General features: G+C 46.9%; 8 protein-coding genes across 8 annotated transcripts; 6 read left to right on the top strand and 2 right to left on the bottom strand.

Moving 5' to 3' along the window:
• The first annotated feature begins 416 nt into the window (after nt 1–416).
• On the top strand, nt 417–4,071 carry LY89DRAFT_782321 (uncharacterized protein). The gene is made up of 4 exons (XM_018222567.1): nt 417–725; nt 773–3,027; nt 3,081–3,325; nt 3,376–4,071. The coding sequence occupies exons 1-4, from the start codon at nt 511–513 to the stop codon at nt 3,925–3,927; spliced, it is 3,267 nt and encodes a 1,088-aa protein (XP_018071478.1). The 5' UTR covers nt 417–510; the 3' UTR covers nt 3,928–4,071.
• A 2,118-nt stretch (nt 4,072–6,189) lies between these two features.
• On the top strand, nt 6,190–6,650 carry LY89DRAFT_734110 (uncharacterized protein; the record flags this gene model as incomplete). The annotated part of the gene is made up of 3 exons (XM_018219877.1): nt 6,190–6,339; nt 6,393–6,497; nt 6,588–6,650. The coding sequence occupies 3 exons, from the start codon at nt 6,190–6,192 to the stop codon at nt 6,648–6,650; spliced, it is 318 nt and encodes a 105-aa protein (XP_018071477.1).
• Nucleotides 6,651–7,921: 1,271 nt separating this feature from the next.
• On the top strand, nt 7,922–8,231 carry LY89DRAFT_734109 (uncharacterized protein; the record flags this gene model as incomplete). The annotated part of the gene is made up of 3 exons (XM_018219876.1): nt 7,922–8,004; nt 8,060–8,106; nt 8,158–8,231. 3 exons carry the CDS (start codon nt 7,922–7,924, stop codon nt 8,229–8,231), a joined length of 204 nt encoding a protein of 67 aa, XP_018071476.1.
• An 851-nt stretch (nt 8,232–9,082) lies between these two features.
• LY89DRAFT_685072 (uncharacterized protein) lies at nt 9,083–9,634 on the bottom strand. Its single transcript, XM_018215012.1, has one exon. It carries the CDS (start codon nt 9,485–9,487, stop codon nt 9,092–9,094), a length of 396 nt encoding a protein of 131 aa, XP_018071475.1. The 5' UTR covers nt 9,488–9,634; the 3' UTR covers nt 9,083–9,091.
• Nucleotides 9,635–12,516: 2,882 nt separating this feature from the next.
• LY89DRAFT_540798 (uncharacterized protein) lies at nt 12,517–13,068 on the top strand (the record flags this gene model as incomplete). Its single annotated transcript, XM_018208169.1, has 1 exon — nt 12,517–13,068. A coding segment is annotated over one exon (552 nt), but the record flags the coding sequence as incomplete, so codon positions are not given.
• A 241-nt stretch (nt 13,069–13,309) lies between these two features.
• LY89DRAFT_707445 (carboxylesterase-like protein) lies at nt 13,310–15,142 on the bottom strand (the record flags this gene model as incomplete). Its single annotated transcript, XM_018217610.1, has 7 exons — nt 13,310–13,519; nt 13,572–13,661; nt 13,717–13,814; nt 13,861–13,991; nt 14,042–14,382; nt 14,527–14,585; nt 14,640–15,142. 7 exons carry the CDS (start codon nt 15,140–15,142, stop codon nt 13,338–13,340), a joined length of 1,404 nt encoding a protein of 467 aa, XP_018071473.1. The 3' UTR covers nt 13,310–13,337.
• Nucleotides 15,143–17,291: 2,149 nt separating this feature from the next.
• On the top strand, nt 17,292–19,720 carry LY89DRAFT_72407 (uncharacterized protein). Its single transcript, XM_018218868.1, has 2 exons — nt 17,292–17,838; nt 17,885–19,720. The coding sequence occupies exons 1-2, from the start codon at nt 17,517–17,519 to the stop codon at nt 19,633–19,635; spliced, it is 2,073 nt and encodes a 690-aa protein (XP_018071472.1). The 5' UTR covers nt 17,292–17,516; the 3' UTR covers nt 19,636–19,720.
• Nucleotides 19,721–20,202, top strand: LY89DRAFT_72402 (uncharacterized protein). The gene has a single exon (XM_018218862.1). It carries the CDS (start codon nt 19,806–19,808, stop codon nt 20,046–20,048), a length of 243 nt encoding a protein of 80 aa, XP_018071471.1. The 5' UTR covers nt 19,721–19,805; the 3' UTR covers nt 20,049–20,202.
• The last annotated feature ends 439 nt before the right edge of the window (nt 20,203–20,641 follow it).

Genomic DNA, 20,641 nt, shown 5'->3' with positions numbered 1-20,641 from the left:
GTCACACACACACTGTGGTATGTCACGATATCATCCATGATATCAAAGAATAACCAAATCCAACCACAGAGCCCGACATCTTGGGAATAGGAATCGATCCGTCACGTGCTCTTCGGGTTCTTCTTTTCACGAAAAACGTAGGTAGGTAGGAATTAGGAATCGGATGTGGCTTCAAGAGCCGAACCATGCCATTACTCAACTTAAAAGGCCATTGAATCAGTTTCAGGATTGGGTGTGCTTGCCAATCCAAGTTGGCCAATAAATGGTTGACGATTCCTAAATCCAAGCACGGGCGCTGTGGCTTGCTTGCGCACCTTGCGATCGACATATGACGGGTCGGCAGGCCTTACCCCTGTCATTAGGAATCTGTGGCTGAGGCGCGGGCCGCATCACTCATTTCCTTCATCAACATCTTCCGGGTATCTTCCCTCCTCACTCCCACACTTCTCGAGAACTTTCCTCTCTATTGACAATCAATATTTTCGGAAAGTATTCGATCTCCGTCTTGCAATGGATCACTCTTACTTCTCCTACAATGATTATACATGGCTTCAGCCTGACCGGAAGGTGCCTGATGGGGGTGTGCAAATGCCTCTCAGCTCATCATCTTACCCTCTTGAGATTTCCATCGATGAAAATCATGAGGAAAATGACGAGGAATTTTGCCCGTGCACGAGGAAAGGCAGCTCTCTGAAAGGATTTCTTCTACAGGAACAGCTCGAGAAGTAGGCAACCATAAACCCAAAGTTCCAACAATTGCTGACTTTGTAAGCTTGAATACAGAGGCGGTAGCCTTCAATGCAGCCTCTTCCCTGTATACTGGGTACTCCTTTGGCGATCGGAGCTATAGAGAGTGGTCCTCAGAATGGAAGTGCCACCCTGATCCTCTACTCCTAGAAGGAGCTTTCATCTTCTCAGTCCGCAAGGCTGGTGACACAATGAACGTAGACTTCATGTCTTGGAACCTGTATGAATCTGTTTACTCCGTGGTCTATGGGTGGCTGCCACTGCCCGGACCTGGCAACCAAACAACGTACACGCTGGATGGCTTACTCCTTCTCCGATATTACGACAAACTTTCCTCAGTTCTGAAGTCGCTCGAAGTAGGACCTCTCCGGGATGAGCTTTGCCTTTTTGTTGACGGGTTCTTGGGGGATCATGAGCCGTTTTCTAGCTTTGGATACCACTGGCTGTACGTGAATGGATATATCAGTCTCGAAAGGTGGCAATCTATCGAGTCCTGTTTGATCGAAAACGACCTCGATGTTATCGAGCAAGGCGTCCAGGCTGCGATGGATGAAGAAGATACTTCGAAATCCGAGCACGAGCAAGATTTCAACGAGATCCTCTTACCGGATGAACATTCGAAACTCTCTCTTGATACTGACGTCGAAGAGACGATTCTCTCCATCATTTCAACGTTCGCTGCCGACCCGCCTGAACCCGCAACCTCATCCGAGACACCATCTTCCAACATGTTGAGAGACTTGAAGGCAGAGAAGTCCATCGCTACTGCTTCGACTGAGATGCCATCACTGAAATCTAATGACATCTCACCACTTCCTCTATGTACCTACCAAGACGCTTCTACATACCAAGACTCTATTTACTCACCTGGCGACCACGTCATTTTATTCTGGAACGATATTGCTACTCAAGTCAGATATCTAGTGACAGACAGCCTGGAAACAGATCAAATTTGCCATCGAAAAAAGCTTCTGAGGTACCTCCAAGGCGAATACAATTCCCTTGAAGCGGCTTGGTTCACGGCTGTCAGTAACGGATCAGTACCCCAAGTCAAACACATTCTTGAAGATTTCCGCGCGTTTCACAACACCTACGGCGAGGCCGTCATGCCCTTGTTTGATCTTGATATGATTGTAGACGACCCTTGGAATCAGTACTTTGGTATGACAGGGTTGACGATTGCTGTTGTGAGGGGCGATGCGAAACTTGTCCGCTGTCTTCTCGCCGCTGGAGCCGCTGTGGACGCGACAACTTCTCAAGGCACAGCACTAAGTCTTGCTGCCAAGTCAGCTGCCAAGTCCAGCTCTCGCCAGATTATTCGGCTACTACTAGCAAAAGGCGCCAGCTTGGAAGATGCAATTTTTGTTTTGAGCACAGAGGCAGCAACAAGTGATGCTAAGCGACTGCAGGCGATACAGACGCTCGAGGAACTCGCCCTGACACCAGCAGAAGAGATGAAATCTGAGCATTTGCTCCGACAGCTTCATTCTGAGTTCGCAACCGAGCATGCCCACGTCTCTGAAATCATAATGAAGGTAACAACTCCACCTGCCTCAGGATTCGCTCCGTCCTTTGAAATTGAGCATGTCTTACCTGGCTGGGCACACGGCATCGAGAGACTTAAGCGGCCAGCCTGGAAAGTAGGCATGAGCATACTGCGAAAGCTAACTCGGGGCCAAGTGTCCAGAAAGGTGGGGGAAACTGTAATGGTCTTGACGATATTGAAGTCGATGTCTAATGTCTTAAGCCTTCGCGATCGCGAATCATCAGACTCCCAAGCGAAGTTCTTAAATGACTTAGCACGTTGGCAGTGGATTTTTAGCTCCGAAGATGGCAGCTTGCAAGACTTTCGCCGCGCAGCCCTCGTCCTCTGGGGTGTCACACTTACTGGCGACTCGGATCTTAACATGCCACCCGAAGTGGATCAGCTTACAAGCATGTTATTCCAGGTCATGGCCATGAACTTGATGGCCAAGATGTCGCCATTATTACATCCCCAAGGTAGTGGAGATTTTGAAGAAAATGGACTACTGGCCAGTCAAAGTCGTTGGAAGGCCAGCCACGGAAAACACACGTGCGGTCGGAGGAACTTGGATACAGAGTATGGAGAAAGTGCTCGTGCACCGACTTTTATGGCACCTGGGTGCCGAGAAGATGACCCTGACGAATTTTCGAGGAGGTTCTCCCTGCTTCAGCCCACCCCTGTGGTGACGTTCGAGCCAGTTTTCCAATCGCTTGCGTCAGGGGCCATTTTCTGTATCATGATTCTGTTCTTCATAAGTAAGTCTACTCCACAATGTTCCTTTGCACCAATCCGTGCTGATTGTTTACAGTCTTACGGTCTCTTCTTCCCAGCACTGGCTCAGAATCAATCCTTCCTCTTATATACAATCAAGCAAGCCTGCAAAAGCCCGTGCTGCAAGCAGCTTTTCAACATGTCTTACATATTCTCCAGACTGGTATAGTTCTCAGCTCAGAGCACCTGTCAGAAATGAAGTCAAGTGTAGAAGTAGCCATCAACCAAGGATCTATGCCGAGTTTCTCCAGTCTCATCGATCACCTACTTAATCATGCCTTAGTACGATAATCTATCTTCCAACTAACATGGTCTTGCTAATCCCTATTCAGATATCTCACTGGGATCCCTTCACAACGCAGAACGTACAGTCTCAGCTACGGTCCATAAAAGCTTACTGGAGTTCAACCTACTCAGTCCAGCAAAATTACCGCGCCTTAGAAGTATATCTTGGATTCAAGCAATTCGTACATATTGTACCGATGAATCCATTACCCACGTTAAGCGTTCATCCGACAATCTCCTCGCACACTGCTCTGGAAGCGACAGAAATGGACGTCGTACGCTCAAATGAAGGAACAAACTCCAACATTTCTTCGAAGTCTCCAACCTACGGAAGTTCCCTTTCTCCCTTGACAATTTCATCAAACACAGCGCACTCCTCATCAAGCAACTCGACACCACGATCTCTCAACATGTCAACAAGAGCACCCCGAAACACATTCTGCCACGATTGTAATCGCGACTACGGGAAGGTGTACAATTATAACAAGCATCGTAAAGATAAGCACGAGAAGGCTGAGTTCCCTTGTCGAATTCCGGGTTGTAAGAAGGTGCTTTCGAGGAATCATTATAGGAAGATGCATGAGAAGAATCAGCATTGAGGTTGTGCTTTGGTTTGGTCTGAATACTGAGACTGGATGGTATAGATACTCTGCTAGATATACTTGTACCGCTTCAAGTAGATAGTTCATCAAAGACATCACTTTATGAAGAGCATGCGAGATTTGCTGTCGAATATCGACATCAATAACCCTTCCATGTGTGCTCAATGAAACTATTTCTTAGGCGAGGGAAATCATGAGAAAATACATGACTGTAGATGAGACAAAGAGCATCGAGAAGAACATTGTGATGCTGTTTCTTGATCGTCCACGATCCTCTGCAAATCTCTGACATACCACATGTTGATTTTCCCTCACGAAATTCTCGCAGCAACGCGCCCTCAGTCTGATGTCGGCGAGAATCAGCTGGTAAAGGTATGGCTGACATCACTTCTGCTGCCTGTCTACAGACTGTTTTCTATAGACCCATCCGTATTCGAAAGAAGACGTCACCTAGGAGCGAGTGCTTACAGGGCAAAGACGCTCTCGCTGGAGTGTGACGCGGTAGACAAAAAAGCCCGGACTAATGAAGGAAGTGCCAAAAACACTTTCGTTCCAACTCTCAGTCTCAGATTTTTAAAAAAGCCGCAAAAATGAAAGAATTAATTCAGTGGATAGCCAAAGTCTTACTCTATTACGTACTGTAGTTTCGGCTTTTTCGTCCGCTGTGAGAGCGCTCGCAGACTTATATTTCTTTTATCTGACCAGCCAATCGTTATCGTACTCAATAGCCAATTGTTATCGCACTCACTAGCGAATCGAGCGAATCGCTTACTGTTTGGGATAATACTTCTACTTCTGGAACACCCTTATTCCTTCCAAGGAACATACTTCTTCTCTCCATCTGAACGGGCTATGCTTTCATTCTCCTATGGACTTAGAGGTGTGTCATACAGAACTGGCACAGCAAGTGCATATGCGATGCTACACCAGATTCTTATGTCTTCTGTTGCTTGAGCCTCAGGTTAGTACCCGTAGACCAGTATGGGATGCAGTGTGTTCATCACTTGGTTACATTCTTTATGTCATGATAATCGCAATTCATATTCCTATTTGATGCTATTCAAGTTGTTGCCCAATATATTGCTCGGGATCTCTTACAGTAGCATTGCTGAGTGCGTATGCATTGGTGATATTGATTATAAGTTGTCATACATCGCACATTTGTGAAACCTTGGACTAAATCTCACCAAGGATACTGGTAGACCTAATGAAGTACCTCGTTCCGAGAACAGGCTAATCGGAGGCTTTGTTGGGAAACAAGAATGTCGCGAGGGTGTGGTTCGGTAATAGCTTATTTATAAATGTGGAAGTCCAACAGCTTGTGGGGAGATTGAAGGAGTGGTCACCATAATATTTAAACTTTCTTGTTGGGTTTTGACAATTTCAAAGTTTGAGATTGTTACTTGGAGCCCGAGAATGCGTTTGATATCTTCTAGTGTTTGTTAATAGTTTTGAACTTTAGTAAACATTATACATGGCTTTGAATTTGCTCGATTCAGCTAAATTTAACTCGTATGGAATGACCCATGAATGATTGAGTGAGCTTTAGTGGGGCGTGGTGGAATGACCAGAATAACACTGGATATACAGGTATATCCATAGGCTGCGCTAGTCTTTCAAGTGCAAGAAGGATTACATAAAACTTGGGGCTCCATATTAACTTCCCCTCCATACAAACCTTCCCTTCTATAACGTATCTACAGGATATGGAAGTTTGACAGCTCCGAAATCTCTACCACCTATTAATGCATATACTCTATAGGAAAGTTGTTCTATACCCACAGTTTGTGAGCAGTCTGTATAGTCCGAGACAGGCTTTACTGCGTTCACATCCCTCCACCAAAGTAAGCGCTGTGCCTTGAGTCCACCACTAACTGTAGCATGATCACTGTGCCACTGTGTATGATGCTACATTTCGTGTCGAATGTCTTGCTGATTGCATAAATCGTCCTTTTCAGCAGCAAGCGCTACATGGTACTGTGCCATCCGAGTGAGCAGTCTGGCAGTCAACCTCGGGTGCACTCAAAGAAGACAATATTGATGCCACAATCAAACGTTGCGGACCAGGGATGGACAATCTCTTACACGTAAAAAGACTTCAGCTGTTTTGTTGACTGTGGCCGACTATAAAAAGCTTGATATCCTACATTTTCCTCCGTATCACTCCTTCTCTACAGTATCAACATCTTAGCATCATCAGACACACTCAAATTGGGAACCTCTTCTAATATCCTTCAATTCAATTCAGTAGACATCAAGATGAAGGCCTTCCTAGCGCTTTCAATTTACGTTCTTGGCAGCTCCCTATTGCCTGCTGTCACAGCAGCCCCAACGTCAAGAGTTGTACGAGCGCCGACTTCTCCCGCACGATCTGGATTAGTCCAGCGACAGCAGCCTTATATCGAAGGTGTACGTGTTTTCCCACGATGACCACCCTCATTATACTCTGAACATTACTAAAGCAGCAACTTTCTCAGGAATGTCAGACAGGAAGCGGCAACGCTCTCGGAAACTGCACGTTTTACGACGATTATAACGATGCTGAGACTACCCAATGCCAAACTGCAGTAAGTATATGGACTTCCTTTTCGCAAAGCCGCTGTGGCAACAAATGTCAAAGCTTGGGATTGAATTTGATCACTGATCCCTCTCAACAGTGCAGCGTTAACAACGGCTTGTGTTACTACATTATTGCAAATGGCGTGACAACATGCTACTAAGAGTATCTGGATGGTGAGAAGGAGAGCGTTAGCTACTGCCAACATCATCATCAGAAATTAGTTTTCATGTATCCCAGAAAAGCCGGTGTGTTGGAAGTGAACTTGGGAGCGGAAGGAATGTCAAGAAGAATACGGGTGGAAGTCGAGCTCATTGCAATTTTCTTTGTACTTCTGCACTCGTTTGCAATTTTCGAATCACATTCGTTATAGTCACCGCATGAAATATGATAAGCACTTATCTCTGTCTCACTGAGTACCTGTATTGTGCTTTGACCAAAGCGGCTATTATTCCAGAAGCCCTTGCTCCTTCTCCTTCTTGATATCATGCATACTTACTTCAGTCGTTGCACTTGGCATGAGAATGTAGCAGCCGTTGATGAAGGTAAGCTGTAACAATGCTGGTAGACATTTATGGTTCTACCTGTTGTCTACCAATCCTGAAAGCCAATTTCTGACACAAAATATAATCACTACCGCTGGCAATTCTCAAATTCAAGTGCCAGTCTTGAGATTGCCGCTATGAAGTCGTCAAATTAGCTTGTAAATAAAGCAGACTCATAGAGGTGTCAACACCCACCTGAGACGCCAGCCCTGGACCTCAGTGAGGCAGACATTAGGTGGATTTGAGAGGTCTGGCAAATTGAGATGACCACATCCGACACGATTATCTGATGACGCGTAACTTTCGTTTCCTTGCCCATACGAAGTTTATGTCTGGCAGCTGTCCAAAATCGGACACCGAGTGCGTAAGAGGAAGCTGACGGTTTAAGCTGCCAGCGGAGATCAGACGGAGGTATATCGAATGCTCGATGCTTGTCACTACATGGCCTGGCTGATGAGCTGTTGCCAAATGTGATTTCTGGTACTGCTCACTGCATGCATGTGCATGGCTCGTTGGCTCAGTGCTATTGAAAGCTCAAAGTAATCCCCTATGGATACTACGTATACTGCACCTCGCTTTCGTTCGTTTTCGACCGATACGACCGAGGTGAGAGGGCACCCTTTTACGTACTAGGTATGCTTAGATTGGCATTAATGTAGTGTCTTGGATGGCACAGTCAGCTTGCTTCGGTTATATATAGAGAGTTGACCCCAACAAGCTTCAAGACTTTCTTTTCTCAACAGCACAGTCTAGTTTCCGAACACCTTTGTCCTCGAAGACTTCTTAGAATTTCTCAAGATCAACTTCCAAAGCATCATCCAGTAAGATATAAGTCCCCAAATGCTTTACAGGTACTAACAACAACCATTATAGTACTTCAACATCCACAATGAAGAACGTAATCTCCATCGCTATTGCAATGCTATCACTCAGTGTGGTTACTTTGGCCTACGTCGGCCCTTGCTATAATGCGTAAGTGTCATACCAGAATCCGCGCTCAAGACCATTCACTAAGACATTGATTCAGAGCTGATCCTGACGCGGGAGTTGGAAACTACTGTCAGTGTGAGGATGGTAGGCTTTATCAAATCTATGGCAGTTTCGACGCTAAAGTTCTTTCAACAGGTTGCTACGCGCCCGGAACAGGCGCGAATGATTGCGCACCTCCGGGAGTGGCCCTCGGGTTTTGCCCCTATTAAAGATTGAGACTTGACCTCAGTTTTTGTATCCGTTGCGCCACTCTAGTCAGCGGTGAGACATGGGAGCAGATTCAACGAGGGATTAGTACACTATTGAATATAATCACATTTCTTCTGCGAACACATGCCCCTGAATGAAACATGTAAAACATGGCGCCAGAAGCTACCTTCCAATTGTGTCTCAACGTAAGGAAGGTCCTTGCACTGAACCACGAACGTCTACTTTCGAGTGATATATGCTATAATATACTGTACACTGGCTACTCGTGCCGACAACAAGTTTGTAAATTCTCCGTACATACGGATAGTTCTACTAGGATATTTCCTAGCACATTTTCACAGGCGATCCAAATTTTCGGCACTAGCGTACTGATAATTTGTGGTAGATTCTCCTTGCAAGCGAAGCGAAGTAAATTTTTGTCATTCTTGTTGGATCTTGATTTACATTGCCAAGCTTCCCTGATGGTTTTCTGAACTTTCTTCACCCGGTGTAGCTTCAGGTAGGATATTTAAAAGACTTATCGCGATGTCAATCTTGGCGTTGCACCTATCCCCGTAGAAAGGATTCGGAGATATTGGAGGTGTTTCTCGATCTGAGTTTCTTGATTCTGCAAAGAGGTATGAATATCTGCTACTTTTGAGATGATCTTAAAGCATGTCATAAGATGATTACCTAATCAAAGTTAATTAACGTACTGCTTTTCACACAATCACGATTGCAAGGAACAACATAGCATTTACATACATAGCTGTAGTATTTTAGAAGTTAGAGGTATTATGAGCCGCAAAAAGAGCAGAGATTGACCAGCACTTCCCCTTCAGCAAAACCACCCCCTCTCTCCCTCCCTTCCCTCTACTACCTAAAACACCCAATTCATCCCCCAGCCCAAAGCTGCTGCAATAACACCTGCAACCGCATGCCCAACCGTCTTATCTCCACTTCCCCCAGAACTATTGCAAACCCAAGCATCACCCCACGCAACCACAGTACCACACAGCAACACCGTACCAACAGCTTTCCTCTGTCCTGTAGCGAGGAGAGCTAGCATCGTTACACCTGAACCTAGATTCCTCGCGGCGGCGAAGGAGACGAACGGGAGTGCTGGCGATGTGGAGGATGTGATGGGGATGCCGAGTGTGGAGGAGAAGCCTAGCGGGTTGGCCATGCCGTAGATACCACCGGAGACCGCGACGATGCCCATTAGTGAGGAGGCAGTCGTGAGTGCTAGCTGCACGTTGGAGCTTGAGGTTGCCATGTTGACTAGCTGGTGGTTTCGTCTTTGGGAGGAGTGAAAAATCTGAGTGCAAGAAGAGGATAAACGGTGAGACTTGATATTATACACTTCTTGAGCTGCTTTAACTAGAGCAGTTATAAATGAAGTCTGATTGTTGCGCTACTCTGGAGACTCACTTGCAGACAGTCAACACAGTTTCTTAAGGACGATCTTGATGTCATGTCAGCCACTAGACTTCAAGTGGTTTAGCGAGAAATGTGAGCATGGGCAACTCTCGTCTCAGCTCGTCAAACACCTCAACTATCATCTTTCAACAATTATCTATTTTGCTTCTCAATGGAACCCAGTCTATATCGCTGAATCGCTCGCTCAGCTACCGAGAAGTATTGTCCCTCGGAATCCGCAGTAAAATCAGCACAAAACTGCGACATGCAGCTACTTGTAGTCTTGTACAAGACTCATGTACAACAAACTTGCCGTGCGGGAGGTAACAGCACGTCCGGATTGAGACGTTGAAACTTTATTTAATGTTGTGGCTTAAAAGGATGCTGACCCTAGCCGGCAGTGAGCAATAGGATGCTGTGCCACCGCAGCCTCGTGAGCGATGTCCTGCTTAACATGGAAATGGGTTGCCGACGCCTCAATACGATTCAATATACAACATGCATCCACCACGCTTGACCAGAAACTCGCAATTCGCTGTAAAGTTTTCGATCCCGTGCGAACACACCCTTTCTGAGATTGATAGACTTGGCACCGCAATTGAGGCGCAAAATCGCAAGTATCAGTTTGTTCGACGTCCAATGATAACCCGCGACAGAGTCACAAGCTGAACTGTCCGTTCTTGGCATTCGGCTCTGGACCGTGGTATCACTGCTCCAACGGAAAATGGCTCCAGAAATGCCTGTGGGTGGGCGTTAGTCTCGTGAAGCTGTAGAGTATATAGGAGGAGCATGCAGTTAGGAGCTTGTTAACCCTTTCGAAACTCTTGGCCAGGTTTAAATAACGACAATGCGACTTTTGGTTCTAACACTTCTCTGCCTATGCATGGCTACCTCTGCGTTCAACATTATCTCGCCACACTCTGGCGAAGTGATATCTGTTGATGAGCTTTATAATCTCACATGGACAACCGACGGGGTTCCTGCAAATTTCATAGTATCGACTATAGGAATTGTTCCTCCGGACCCTACGCCACTCGATTTTGCGGATACCGGCCAGTACTTTTACGATCAAGGCTTTGGCGACGATGCTACTTTCATTATCTCAGGCACTGCCGGCTCCTACCCCTTAAATCTGTCACAATGGTGGTCACCAATCTACAACGAGTTGTCGCATGGGTCGTGGTCCATTTCTCTAGAGTTGTACAACCTGGATGAGAAATACCCAATTGACACCATGCTGAATGATACGGTCGAGGTCATGTTGACGTCTCTGAGAGAGCAAGATCAGAGGCCAGAACTGCCTCCTATCAAAAGTTTCGTCGCACAGGCTGGATACGGAGATAGAGAGGCAAGTACCGCATCAGGTGTTTGGCGAGTTGTGCTCAGCGTTGTAATTCCTGTTCTTGTCATCGCCCTAGTCGTTTGGCTCGTTCGCTACCGATGGAAGCGTCATACGTACAGCTCTCTTTCTCCTACGGATGATGTCAAAAGTTCAGAACCATTATCACAGAGCTCGCCATCTGTGGTAACCACTCAACACAATCAACTCAAATCACGGAAAGTCGATTTAGCCAATCCTCATAGCCTCCACAGATTTCCACGGAGCTTTGTGTTGGCGGCATTGCTTGCCATAGCTCCACTACTCATTTTGCTTTCAGTCCTAGTCTCATTGCTAGGGGTCTATAGAGTACAGCCATCCGTGAGCTCACAAACCAATTTCTCAATCAGCGAAAGCGGCTCGGACCCGAACGCATTCTACATTGACTTCGACGCAACTCGGTACACAACAGTTGCATCTTGGACTAGCAGCATCGCTCTACTATTGCCCGGCTTTCTAACGACTTTAATCTGGTATCGAGAGAGCCAGAAATTGGAATCCCATTCATCGCTCGCTCGATACGATAAGCTACTGACGCCGTACCAGTTGTCATTGCTCCTCAATCTGAAGAGCGGGACATTGGGGTCTCTGTGGGAGTATGTCTCCTATATATTTTCTCGTCGTCGAGAGAAACAGGCCAAATTTCTCTCCGACACTGGCTTTGTTGTACTGTTATCTACTCTACTTGGGTATGATGTCTCCATATGCTTCTGCTTATACTTTGTACGCTGACTGTTTCCAGAATCGGACTCTGGGTGGCAGATACTTGGTTGCACATCGAGACATCCACTGTATCGTTTACAACCGCATCTTCCTACCTCGATCCAGACACGCAACATATATTGGAGCCATATGGTCGTACCCTCACGCAGAACTGCACCTCCGAATACTTGATGTCAGTTGGTCAGAACTACAGTTGCATCTTAGAACCCATCCTTTCTGATGTGACACCTGTTTTGACCGACACAGTTCTGTATGCCTCCGTTGTGTCTGGAAGAGATCCCGATACGGCAATAATACCCGTCACGGTTGGGCAAGACCGGATGGCCTACATCGGCCCAGCTTCACCTCATGGGAAGATCGACTATCGCGCTAATACTTTCGCAGTTCGCTCGCTCTGCAAGTCCATCGACGAATGGTGCTGGCTGCCAACCGACAATGGATCGGCAGCAAGCGCTTTATCGGCCATTTGTGGAAAGTTTGTCGGAGTCCCAGCATATTCTTCGGACCCAATTGTCCAGGCCACAGAAGTAACACAAGGGAACGTCGGTGTCGTCACATCGTTCTTCAGAGATCAAAGTTGGCAAGATATTATGACCGTCAACAACACTTCCAACTCCTTTTACACGGTCTCGCGAATAGACTCTCCGATCCAACCAAGTGTATACGGCTTGCCTTTCCACTACACCATCTCGGGATCCGTAATATATAGTAACTTCATCGGCTGCAACACAGAATTTGTCAAATTCACGTATACGCACGTCAACGGATCAATCACCTCGGCGGACATCACTCCGCTCGATGATCAAGATATGGCCAACGCAATCTTCCTGCCCGCCCTGCTGGATTTCGACCCATTCCTCACCAGCGGGGCAGCAATAACAGCGATGTCCGACGACGTTGATTCCGCTCTCGAAAACTGGATTGACACTTTACATAAACATTATCTCTCTTTTGCGGCCATTGCCGTTGATGAAGTAGACAATATCGATCAGCAGGAAAGATTTACGAGGCTAGTTGCACGCATTCCAAAGGCGCCGCTGTTCACTCTCGCGACGCTTATCGTGCTCTCTATCATTTTCAACGGGTCCATCTTAGGTGTGTCGCTGTGGAAAACAAGCCTAGGAAAGACGCATTCGAAACAAGTGATTGTCTCGGTCGCTGGTCTGGCAGCAAATATCTTTGAGCATGAGCTGGCGAAAACTGGTCCCGCTATTGGTAATGTATGGGATCTTTTCGAAGAGTCAAAAGAAGAATCGCCCAGCTCACGGGTTGGTATAAGTGAGAATTCAGCTGGTGGGCACCACTTTGTGACGTTTGTCGCTCAAAACGGCAGCCCGAAGAATGTTGTTCTGGATGAAATTTCGGAACCTGCGGAAGAGCTGGTTGAAAGAAAACTTCCGAAGTATTCTGCTACGTTTTAATAATCAAGTAGAGGTTCTGGCAAGTACAATAGTGGTTGTTAGGCTGAAGGAGAACTTCACATCGACTTATACCTTCAGCTCTCAAGGGTTGTAGTTTGGTTAATGGTGGTTGTCTAAATTAATAAACTTCTTACAACAACGCGCTATACACTTTCTTGCCATTTTGTTGAGCTCCCCCATTCCCATCAAAATGTACAATTACCATCAATCCTCTCGCCAGTAACCAGCTGCTGCACAGTCTCTTCACGCGCAAAGAGTAACATCGAGCTCGAGTTCTGCTGATACTGTGGCCATGCAAAGTATCCTGTTTCTGCAGTCCATCTTGCCGGACCTCCGCTCGGGTTCGAAGCGAATGAAAGCCAGAGTGCTGGAAAAAGGCGTCAAGTCTTGAATTCGATAGAGGAGAACTAAAAGCTTACCTTCCATTGCATGTGATACATTGTACTCAAGTGCTGTTGATGGCCCCTTGAAGACTTGATCATGAGTGCCGAACAGAAGTGGCAATTCAGCTTGGCGGCCGAGTTAGTATTCGTTTTAAGATGGATGTCGAACACAGAAACTCACAGCTGTGATAAGCACCCATCCAAAATACAGGAGAGATGTTTGAAAAGTTTCCAGCGTATTGGTACCGATATGTCGGTAATCCAACCAAGTTTCTTGTCCTGCGACTGTAAGCAAGACGTACTTACCACAGATATAAAAACCCACTTCACTTCTTCTGCAAGAGGACAAGCAATAATGTTCTCAGTCGTTGCAAAAAGAGCCGCAGACCCAGGCCCATTCGGGGTATAAGACACAAATCCAGCACCTTCATTCGCATTACTTCCCAAAATCGCAGGCTATTCAATCAGCACCAACTCTTTACCCTCCATATCAACAATAAACTTACAATATCAGCAACAAGTCCCCTCACGGCCCTATCCGTCGTATTCCCAAACGCCGTCTTATTATCCGGAAACGGCGTGAACGCAATAGCGGGCTTCATCCCACTAATCGCATAATTGCTCAACGCATTTTCAATCGAAACCGCAGAAACATTTCGCATGCAGCTCAATTCGGGCTGGGCATCGAGACCGCCGCATCCTACGAGTCCCGCTAGAAATGTGAAATTGGATTGCGTCGTGTCGGTACTGCCCAGGAGATTTGCTGAGCCCGAATCACAGATCAAAGAGCTGACGATGGGATCGTTGGGGTAGGCGTAGCCGTAGATACCAACGGATGCAGCACCGGCTTATTGGCCCCAGAGAGTCATGCGTTTGGGGTCTCCGCCGAAGGAGGCGATATTGTCGCGGACCCATTCGACGCTTTTAGTTGTCAGAGATACCATTTCTCTTGATGGGAATGGTACTTACGCTTTTCTCTGGTCGAGAAGACCTGGATTGAGATCTGTCAGGCCTTTGGCATTCGGGTAGCCAAAGACATTCAGTCGATAGCTGAAGGCATTTATCAGTTTTTATATCATATGGTGATTTTTTATGTCTGCTCACTTCATGACCACCACGATATGGGATTGCGTCCTCTGAATCCACCTATCAGGGAACTTGGCAATCGAATTCGCACCACCACTCGTGAATCCTCCACCTGGGATATACACAAACACCGGAAGAGCCACTTCCTGGGGAGCTTCCGTTTTCAAAGCAGGGGCCCAAATATTCAGGTAAAGACAATCTTCCGAATTACCCCCATTGATCAGAAATTGAGGAACTTGCACAGTGTAGATTGTTGAACTGTTGCTAAATTGTTGCATGCATGATGGTGCAAATGTAGTGGCGTTAATGGAACCATTGTTTGACTTGGTTTGAGGAGGCGCAAATCGCAGGTTGCCAAGTGGAGGCTCTGCGTATGGGACACCTAGGAATTGGCGCACGAGGGGAGAGCTGGCGTTGATGAAGCCGTGGATCTCGCCGACTGTTGTTTGAACGACGAGTCCATCGTTGCAGAGAGCAAGTGAAAGAAGAGAGAGGAATGAGAGCAAGCAAGTAGACCACATATTGTATATGCTTGCCTGTATATTTGGTAGATAGAGAACGTGCCAAGACTCGAAGAGAATTTGTTTAACAACAGGGTTCCAATACTTATACCTCCACAAGAGTCGTCATAAAAAGTGTATCCTGGGGAGAAAACTTTTACCAAAACCGGTTAAGAGAACATCCACCGACATAAATATCCACGTGGATCAGCAGGGCAAGGACGAACTTAGGCCAAGAGAAGATAGCCTCAATTCCTACGAACTACAGTTGTGGGGCAGCACATAAGCGAAATGTTCGGAGTGAGGGGTAAACCCCGCATTTTCGGACATTAGAGACTGATGGAGAAACTTTTCCTGAGGATTGCGGCTTCCAATGCAAGGAGGAAAGCTCTGCCAAGAATGGAGACTCCAGGAGAGTGGTATATATGATGTACGGACGGGAAAGGTATCTACCGCTTGTTGAGAAAAAGATGACAGTGGATAAATGCTGACGAGCGTTCAACTCATCGCAGATTGCATTGACCCAAGCAAAGAAAATAGTATTCTGAACTCCACGTTGCTGCTTATGCTACAGTTAATGTGATATGAGGCTCATCTTGCTCGCTCCCAGCACTCGTGTTGCGTGACTTTTTGCCGAGCTGGCCAAGTACCACAGCTCCTCTCTTTAATTTCTCCAGAGCCGCAGTCAAAAGCTCATCACTGGATGGCACGATAAGTCAATTGATTGCTATTGATCATGAAATGTTTGCATCCAACCTGTGCGACACTAGGCGCATTCATTGTCTCTTACTTTGTCCCACCAAGGAAATGCAAATTGGTAGACATCAGTTAGCTACCCCTAGATTGTTGCATCCAGCTTACACGTGCCAAACAGTCTTGTCCCAATTGCTGAAGTGCGAAAGCGAGCAAAGTCGACGGTGAAGGATAGAGACAATTGCAGCGAGCCTTGCCCAAGTTCACCTGCTATTGTTCCTGCTTTAAGACATGTAGTGACAGCACCGATTTTGGAGTGCAACCTGGTGACGTATAAACCAACATAGAATGTGGAAAGCATCTTGGAGGTCAGGTATGTATTTCGTGTACCCTGTTAGCTTGCCGTCCTCATTGTCGAATTATAAAGGAGTGGGAGTCAAAAGGCCTTGGACCCAAGACAAGAACTAGCTTCCTATTGTTCTCAGAATCGAGAGCAATGGATTCAAACGAATCTCGGTATCTTCATCATTCTGTCTTTTGGTCAGCAATTGTGGTATAGAGATTGTTTATTGAACGACGTACCTGCACCAGCTCGTGTGCGTGCTCAATGAGCACTGTCATGAGCGTGCACAACGAGCACGCTCAAAGCCTTGAATTGTTGATCGCAGTAACAGCTGCAGACAATTAATCTAGATAAGCACCGGCAGTGACAATTTCCAGCCTTAAATGAACTAGTCGTGGTTCAGTTGTCTTTTCAGAGCCATTCAGGTTCTTCTCCTCGAGTTTGTGGCAGAGACTGAAGAGCATCCGATGTTGTGTTGGCCGTTCCTCATCGGGTTCCCACGCCAATTTGCCGAGCGGGCCCGGCCAGCAAGTTCAATGTCAGCCCATCACCGACACATCAGCAACACGATCTTCCAAAAATACTCCACCACGACTCAAGCTCATCCCGCCTGAATATCGGAATAGCTTCGATGACTTCACTTGTACGAGAAGATCGGATCGTGAAGCGATTCGGAGTTTCTCACAGTGCATGAGCAGTTTTGATCACATTACCACTTCTACGGCCCCGTCTTCGGCTGCGTTTCATTTCATTGTCTGTTCTTGACACTCCCCATTGACGAGAATCTTCAGATGAAGTTATCCCAAGATTCGCGTTTCTTACGCGTTTGAGGCTTTGCACTGCCGTGCAAACAGCCCTCTCACCTGTGCGTTTGCTGCTGCTCCTCACTGGTCGGATTCGCGTTTGCATATTTTGACTTTTCCGAGTCCGAGTGCGAGGTCACTGTCCGAGATCTCACCCTTGTTCAAACCTTGGAGAAGCTTGTTTCTCTGTTTCACATACCCCTTCAAATGGCGCCCACGAAGATCTTTGTGGCTGAGGATAGGTGTAGTGGAGAGATCCGGGCCTTTTTTAAGCTCCCGAATGTATACGATCTCCATGCTTGCATGGTGGGGCGTGAAGAGAGTTGCCGTGAAACTCAATTTGACTCGTGGCTGGATCGTTCTTGTTCTATTTTGTTGTGTTTAACATCGTACTTCTGAAAGTATCTTCAGCATCTCGGCGACCTCAGTTCTATATGTATTCACGGTGATCCAGTAGATTCGCCTTCGAGGCCAACATCTACAACATCTATATATTATCTCAGCACCATCGACACATCCCTCACGGCCAGGACGGGAGAATACCTCCGACTAGAAGATGGGTTTGGGCACGAAGATTGCGGACAAATTCCGAAAGGATGCAAATTGGGTGCGACTTGGAAGAGGTGTGGTTTTGGGAGCAAGAGGAATCCGTGCAGGCACGGGAAGATATCTCAGCAACAAAGTCCCAATCGTGCAATGGATACCAGCATACGTACCGAAGTGGCTCATCTCCGATCTGATCGCTGGACAGTCGGCAGGATTGCTGCTCATACCACAAGCTATGATGTACTCAGTACTTGCGGGTGTGTCGATCCAGCAAGCACTTCTGGCGAGTTGGCTACCTGGCATCATATACACATTTATGGGAACGTCCAGAGGTATGTGGAGTATAGCTTGTACAGAGTCGCTCTGACGTACTTCTAGATCTCAGTGTCGGACCAACATCAACGACAGCAATATTGACTGGCCAAGTCCTCCTCGGATTTAAGGAATTCAAAGTCCCTCCAGTACTCGTTGCAGCGGCGCTATCATTTTGTATAGGCATTTGGTCTCTGATATTTGGCATATTTAACCTTGGATTCATATTCGACTTTGTATCGATACCCATGGCGATTGGATTTACCATGGGGATATCCTTTGTCGCCATAACACTACAGATTCCAACCATTCTAGGTTTGATGGGAATCCCTCCTTCGTTTATGGCAGTGATGCCTGCTATTCTCAAGTCCTTGAGCAATATCAAACCGATTACAGTTGGTATCGGCGGAACATCGATCCTCATTCTGGCGTTCTTACAATTCGTTGGTGGCAAATGGGGCCACAAGAGTGAAGTACTGAGGATAGTTTGCAACAGCAGGACCATTTTCGTTCTCCTAATCTACACACTCATCAGCTTCCTTCTCAACAAAAATCTCCAAGAACCTCTGTGGGCAATTCTAGGACCAATCAAGACAAACATCACAACGGCAACTGTACCCAACCTACAGCTTGTCCAGAACTTGTTCCTCTCAAGCGCTATCCTCTTCGGCTCGATATCTATAGAGCATGTAGCACTCGCAAAAGCCTTTGGCAACGAGCACGAATACTCGATCAATCAAAGCCAAGAGCTTTTCTCCTTAGGCATTACCAATCTCGTCAATTCCTTCTTTGGTGCACTCCCCGTTGGAGGAGGAGACATCGCACGAACCTCAGTCCTCGCCGCCTCAGGTGTTCGAAGTCCCCTCGCTGGTCTCTTCACCTCAGCCACCGTCCTAGTCAGCATGTACGCCCTCTCGCCCTTCCTCCAATACCTACCTCAAGCCACCGTCTCAGCCGTAATAATCGTCGCCATCATCTCTAAAATGCCCCCTCAAGCCATTATCAACAAATACTGGAAACTTTCCTTCGTCGACTTCGTCCATTTCATCCTAGCATTCAACATCACCATGCTCGCCACGGCCCTGATCGGCATCGGCCTCTCGCTCGGATTCATGATCGCTTACACCCTACTACGAACCATGTTCTCCCGCCCATCAGAAGTCAAAGCCAGCGATCTTGAAACCTCATACAGCGCCGTCACTCCACCTTGGTGGGCACACAACGAGCGCATCCCCGCAGGAACACAAGTCGTCCGCTTAGAAACAGACTGCATGTTCCTCAACGCAGACAGAATAAAACGACACGTAATCGACACAGTGCTTACCTACCAAGCCGGCATCCCTTCTTCGCGAGCGAAGCCAGAGGATCGGCCGTGGAATCTGAGGATGGATAAACATATCCGGGATCTGAGGAAGAGGGCTGGGGTCAATAATGCGGATACGTTTATCCCCCGTCTGCGAATCGTTGTTTTATATCTTTCTTCTACGTCTTTTATTGACAGTTCTGGGATTGCTGCCTTACAAGCGATTAAGAAGACTTTGCTGGCGTATGGAGGCGAGAGTGTCGAGTTCCGCTTCGTAGGTCTTTGTCCTGATGTCAAGCGGAGGTTTGAGAGAGCGGAATGGACGCTGGTTAATCCGTATGAGGAGATTGCGCGGATCGAGATTTTGGGCGAGGAAGAGAAGGATAAAGTGGAGGAGAAGAAGGATTTACTGTTCGAGCACTTGCCGCATGCGATTGGGTATCAGGGAGCGGCGGGGAGAGAACATGCTACGTTTGAGTTTGAGGCTGTGGAGATGTATTCGAAGAGGGCTTAATGATTTATGGAAGATAAGCAGTCTCTCGCGGGGAGAGAGACGTGCTATGATTATGACAGAAGATATGACAGATCAGTGTTTGTTGCATTGTTTGGATTTTGCACAGCGAGCGGATAGGATCAGGCAGGGACTGGAACGGGATACCACGAAGATATGTTCGATGTTTTACGATGTTTGCTAAGATACTCTCAGCGATAATACCATTGTTTTCTGTTTTCTGTTTTCTGTCCCAGGCATCCAATCTACGTTCATTTCGTGACCATTCCTCAGCCACAGTTCGGAAACAGAGTTTATCGTCAAGCATTTACGGAACATCGTTGAAACATCACCCTAAATGCAAACCCCAGCTCGGCAATGGTAGCGATAGTCGAAACGAGATCCAGCCGCACTATCTTCCCCAGGTTTTGGCATGAACTGTCTGTGCTCGAGGTAATGAGATTTTGACATCGGGGAATCTTTGCATGCCGTGTTGATCATTTTGTCCGAATTGGGAGACAACTGCGATAGGGCTGTTATATAATCACTAAGAGCCTTGCTTTGATGTCGAAGTTAATATTCCGGACGAAAATATCGTGTCTCATTATTGTTCGTTGAGGCTCGCACTTGTTAAGTCACGAAGTCAAAATACTTGAGTAGTCGTCAGTGGCAAGATCGACAACCACCTTCCGGATGTGTTCAGGCCGCGCCGCTTTCTTTCCCCTGCAGTGGTCTCGCGCCTAGGCTACCGACCTAGGTAGGCAGACAAGATATTCATGAGCAGCACGGGAAGTGCCTCCGTAGCCTGTGATGTCCCGATCCCGAATCCTCGAATTGTCATCAAGCTCAGGCAACCACAAATATTGCGTGAACGACCCTGCCAATAGTTCAAGGCAACGGTAATCTTTGAACGAACCATCCATCCAATTCGCAATGGTAGTATGTCACAAACAATTTCATATCCAACTTACGTGTGCGATTCATAATATACATTCTGTATATAAAATCTTGTGTGTCTCCTAAGAAAATG

The sequence above is a fragment of the Mollisia scopiformis genome (genome assembly GCF_001500285.1).
Source record: "Mollisia scopiformis unplaced genomic scaffold LY89scaffold_12, whole genome shotgun sequence".
Classification (NCBI taxonomy): domain Eukaryota; kingdom Fungi; phylum Ascomycota; class Leotiomycetes; order Helotiales; family Mollisiaceae; genus Mollisia; species Mollisia scopiformis.
The sequence above is the reverse complement of the archived record's forward strand: the minus strand, read 5'-3'. Positions and strand labels throughout refer to the sequence as shown.

Coding starts and splice junctions, on each gene's coding strand:
- LY89DRAFT_782321 (XM_018222567.1), top strand. CDS start 511: ATGGATCACTCTTACTTCTCCTACAATGATTATACATGGCTTCAGCCT. Junction 3,028..3,080: donor CATGATTCTGTTCTTCATAA/GTAAGTCTACTC, acceptor GATTGTTTACAG/TCTTACGGTCTCTTCTTCCC. Junction 3,326..3,375: donor ACCTACTTAATCATGCCTTA/GTACGATAATCT, acceptor ATCCCTATTCAG/ATATCTCACTGGGATCCCTT.
- LY89DRAFT_685072 (XM_018215012.1), bottom strand. CDS start 9,487: ATGGCAACCTCAAGCTCCAACGTGCAGCTAGCACTCACGACTGCCTCC.
- LY89DRAFT_72407 (XM_018218868.1), top strand. CDS start 17,517: ATGGGTTTGGGCACGAAGATTGCGGACAAATTCCGAAAGGATGCAAAT. Junction 17,839..17,884: donor ATTTATGGGAACGTCCAGAG/GTATGTGGAGTA, acceptor ACGTACTTCTAG/ATCTCAGTGTCGGACCAACA.
- LY89DRAFT_72402 (XM_018218862.1), top strand. CDS start 19,806: ATGTTTGCTAAGATACTCTCAGCGATAATACCATTGTTTTCTGTTTTC.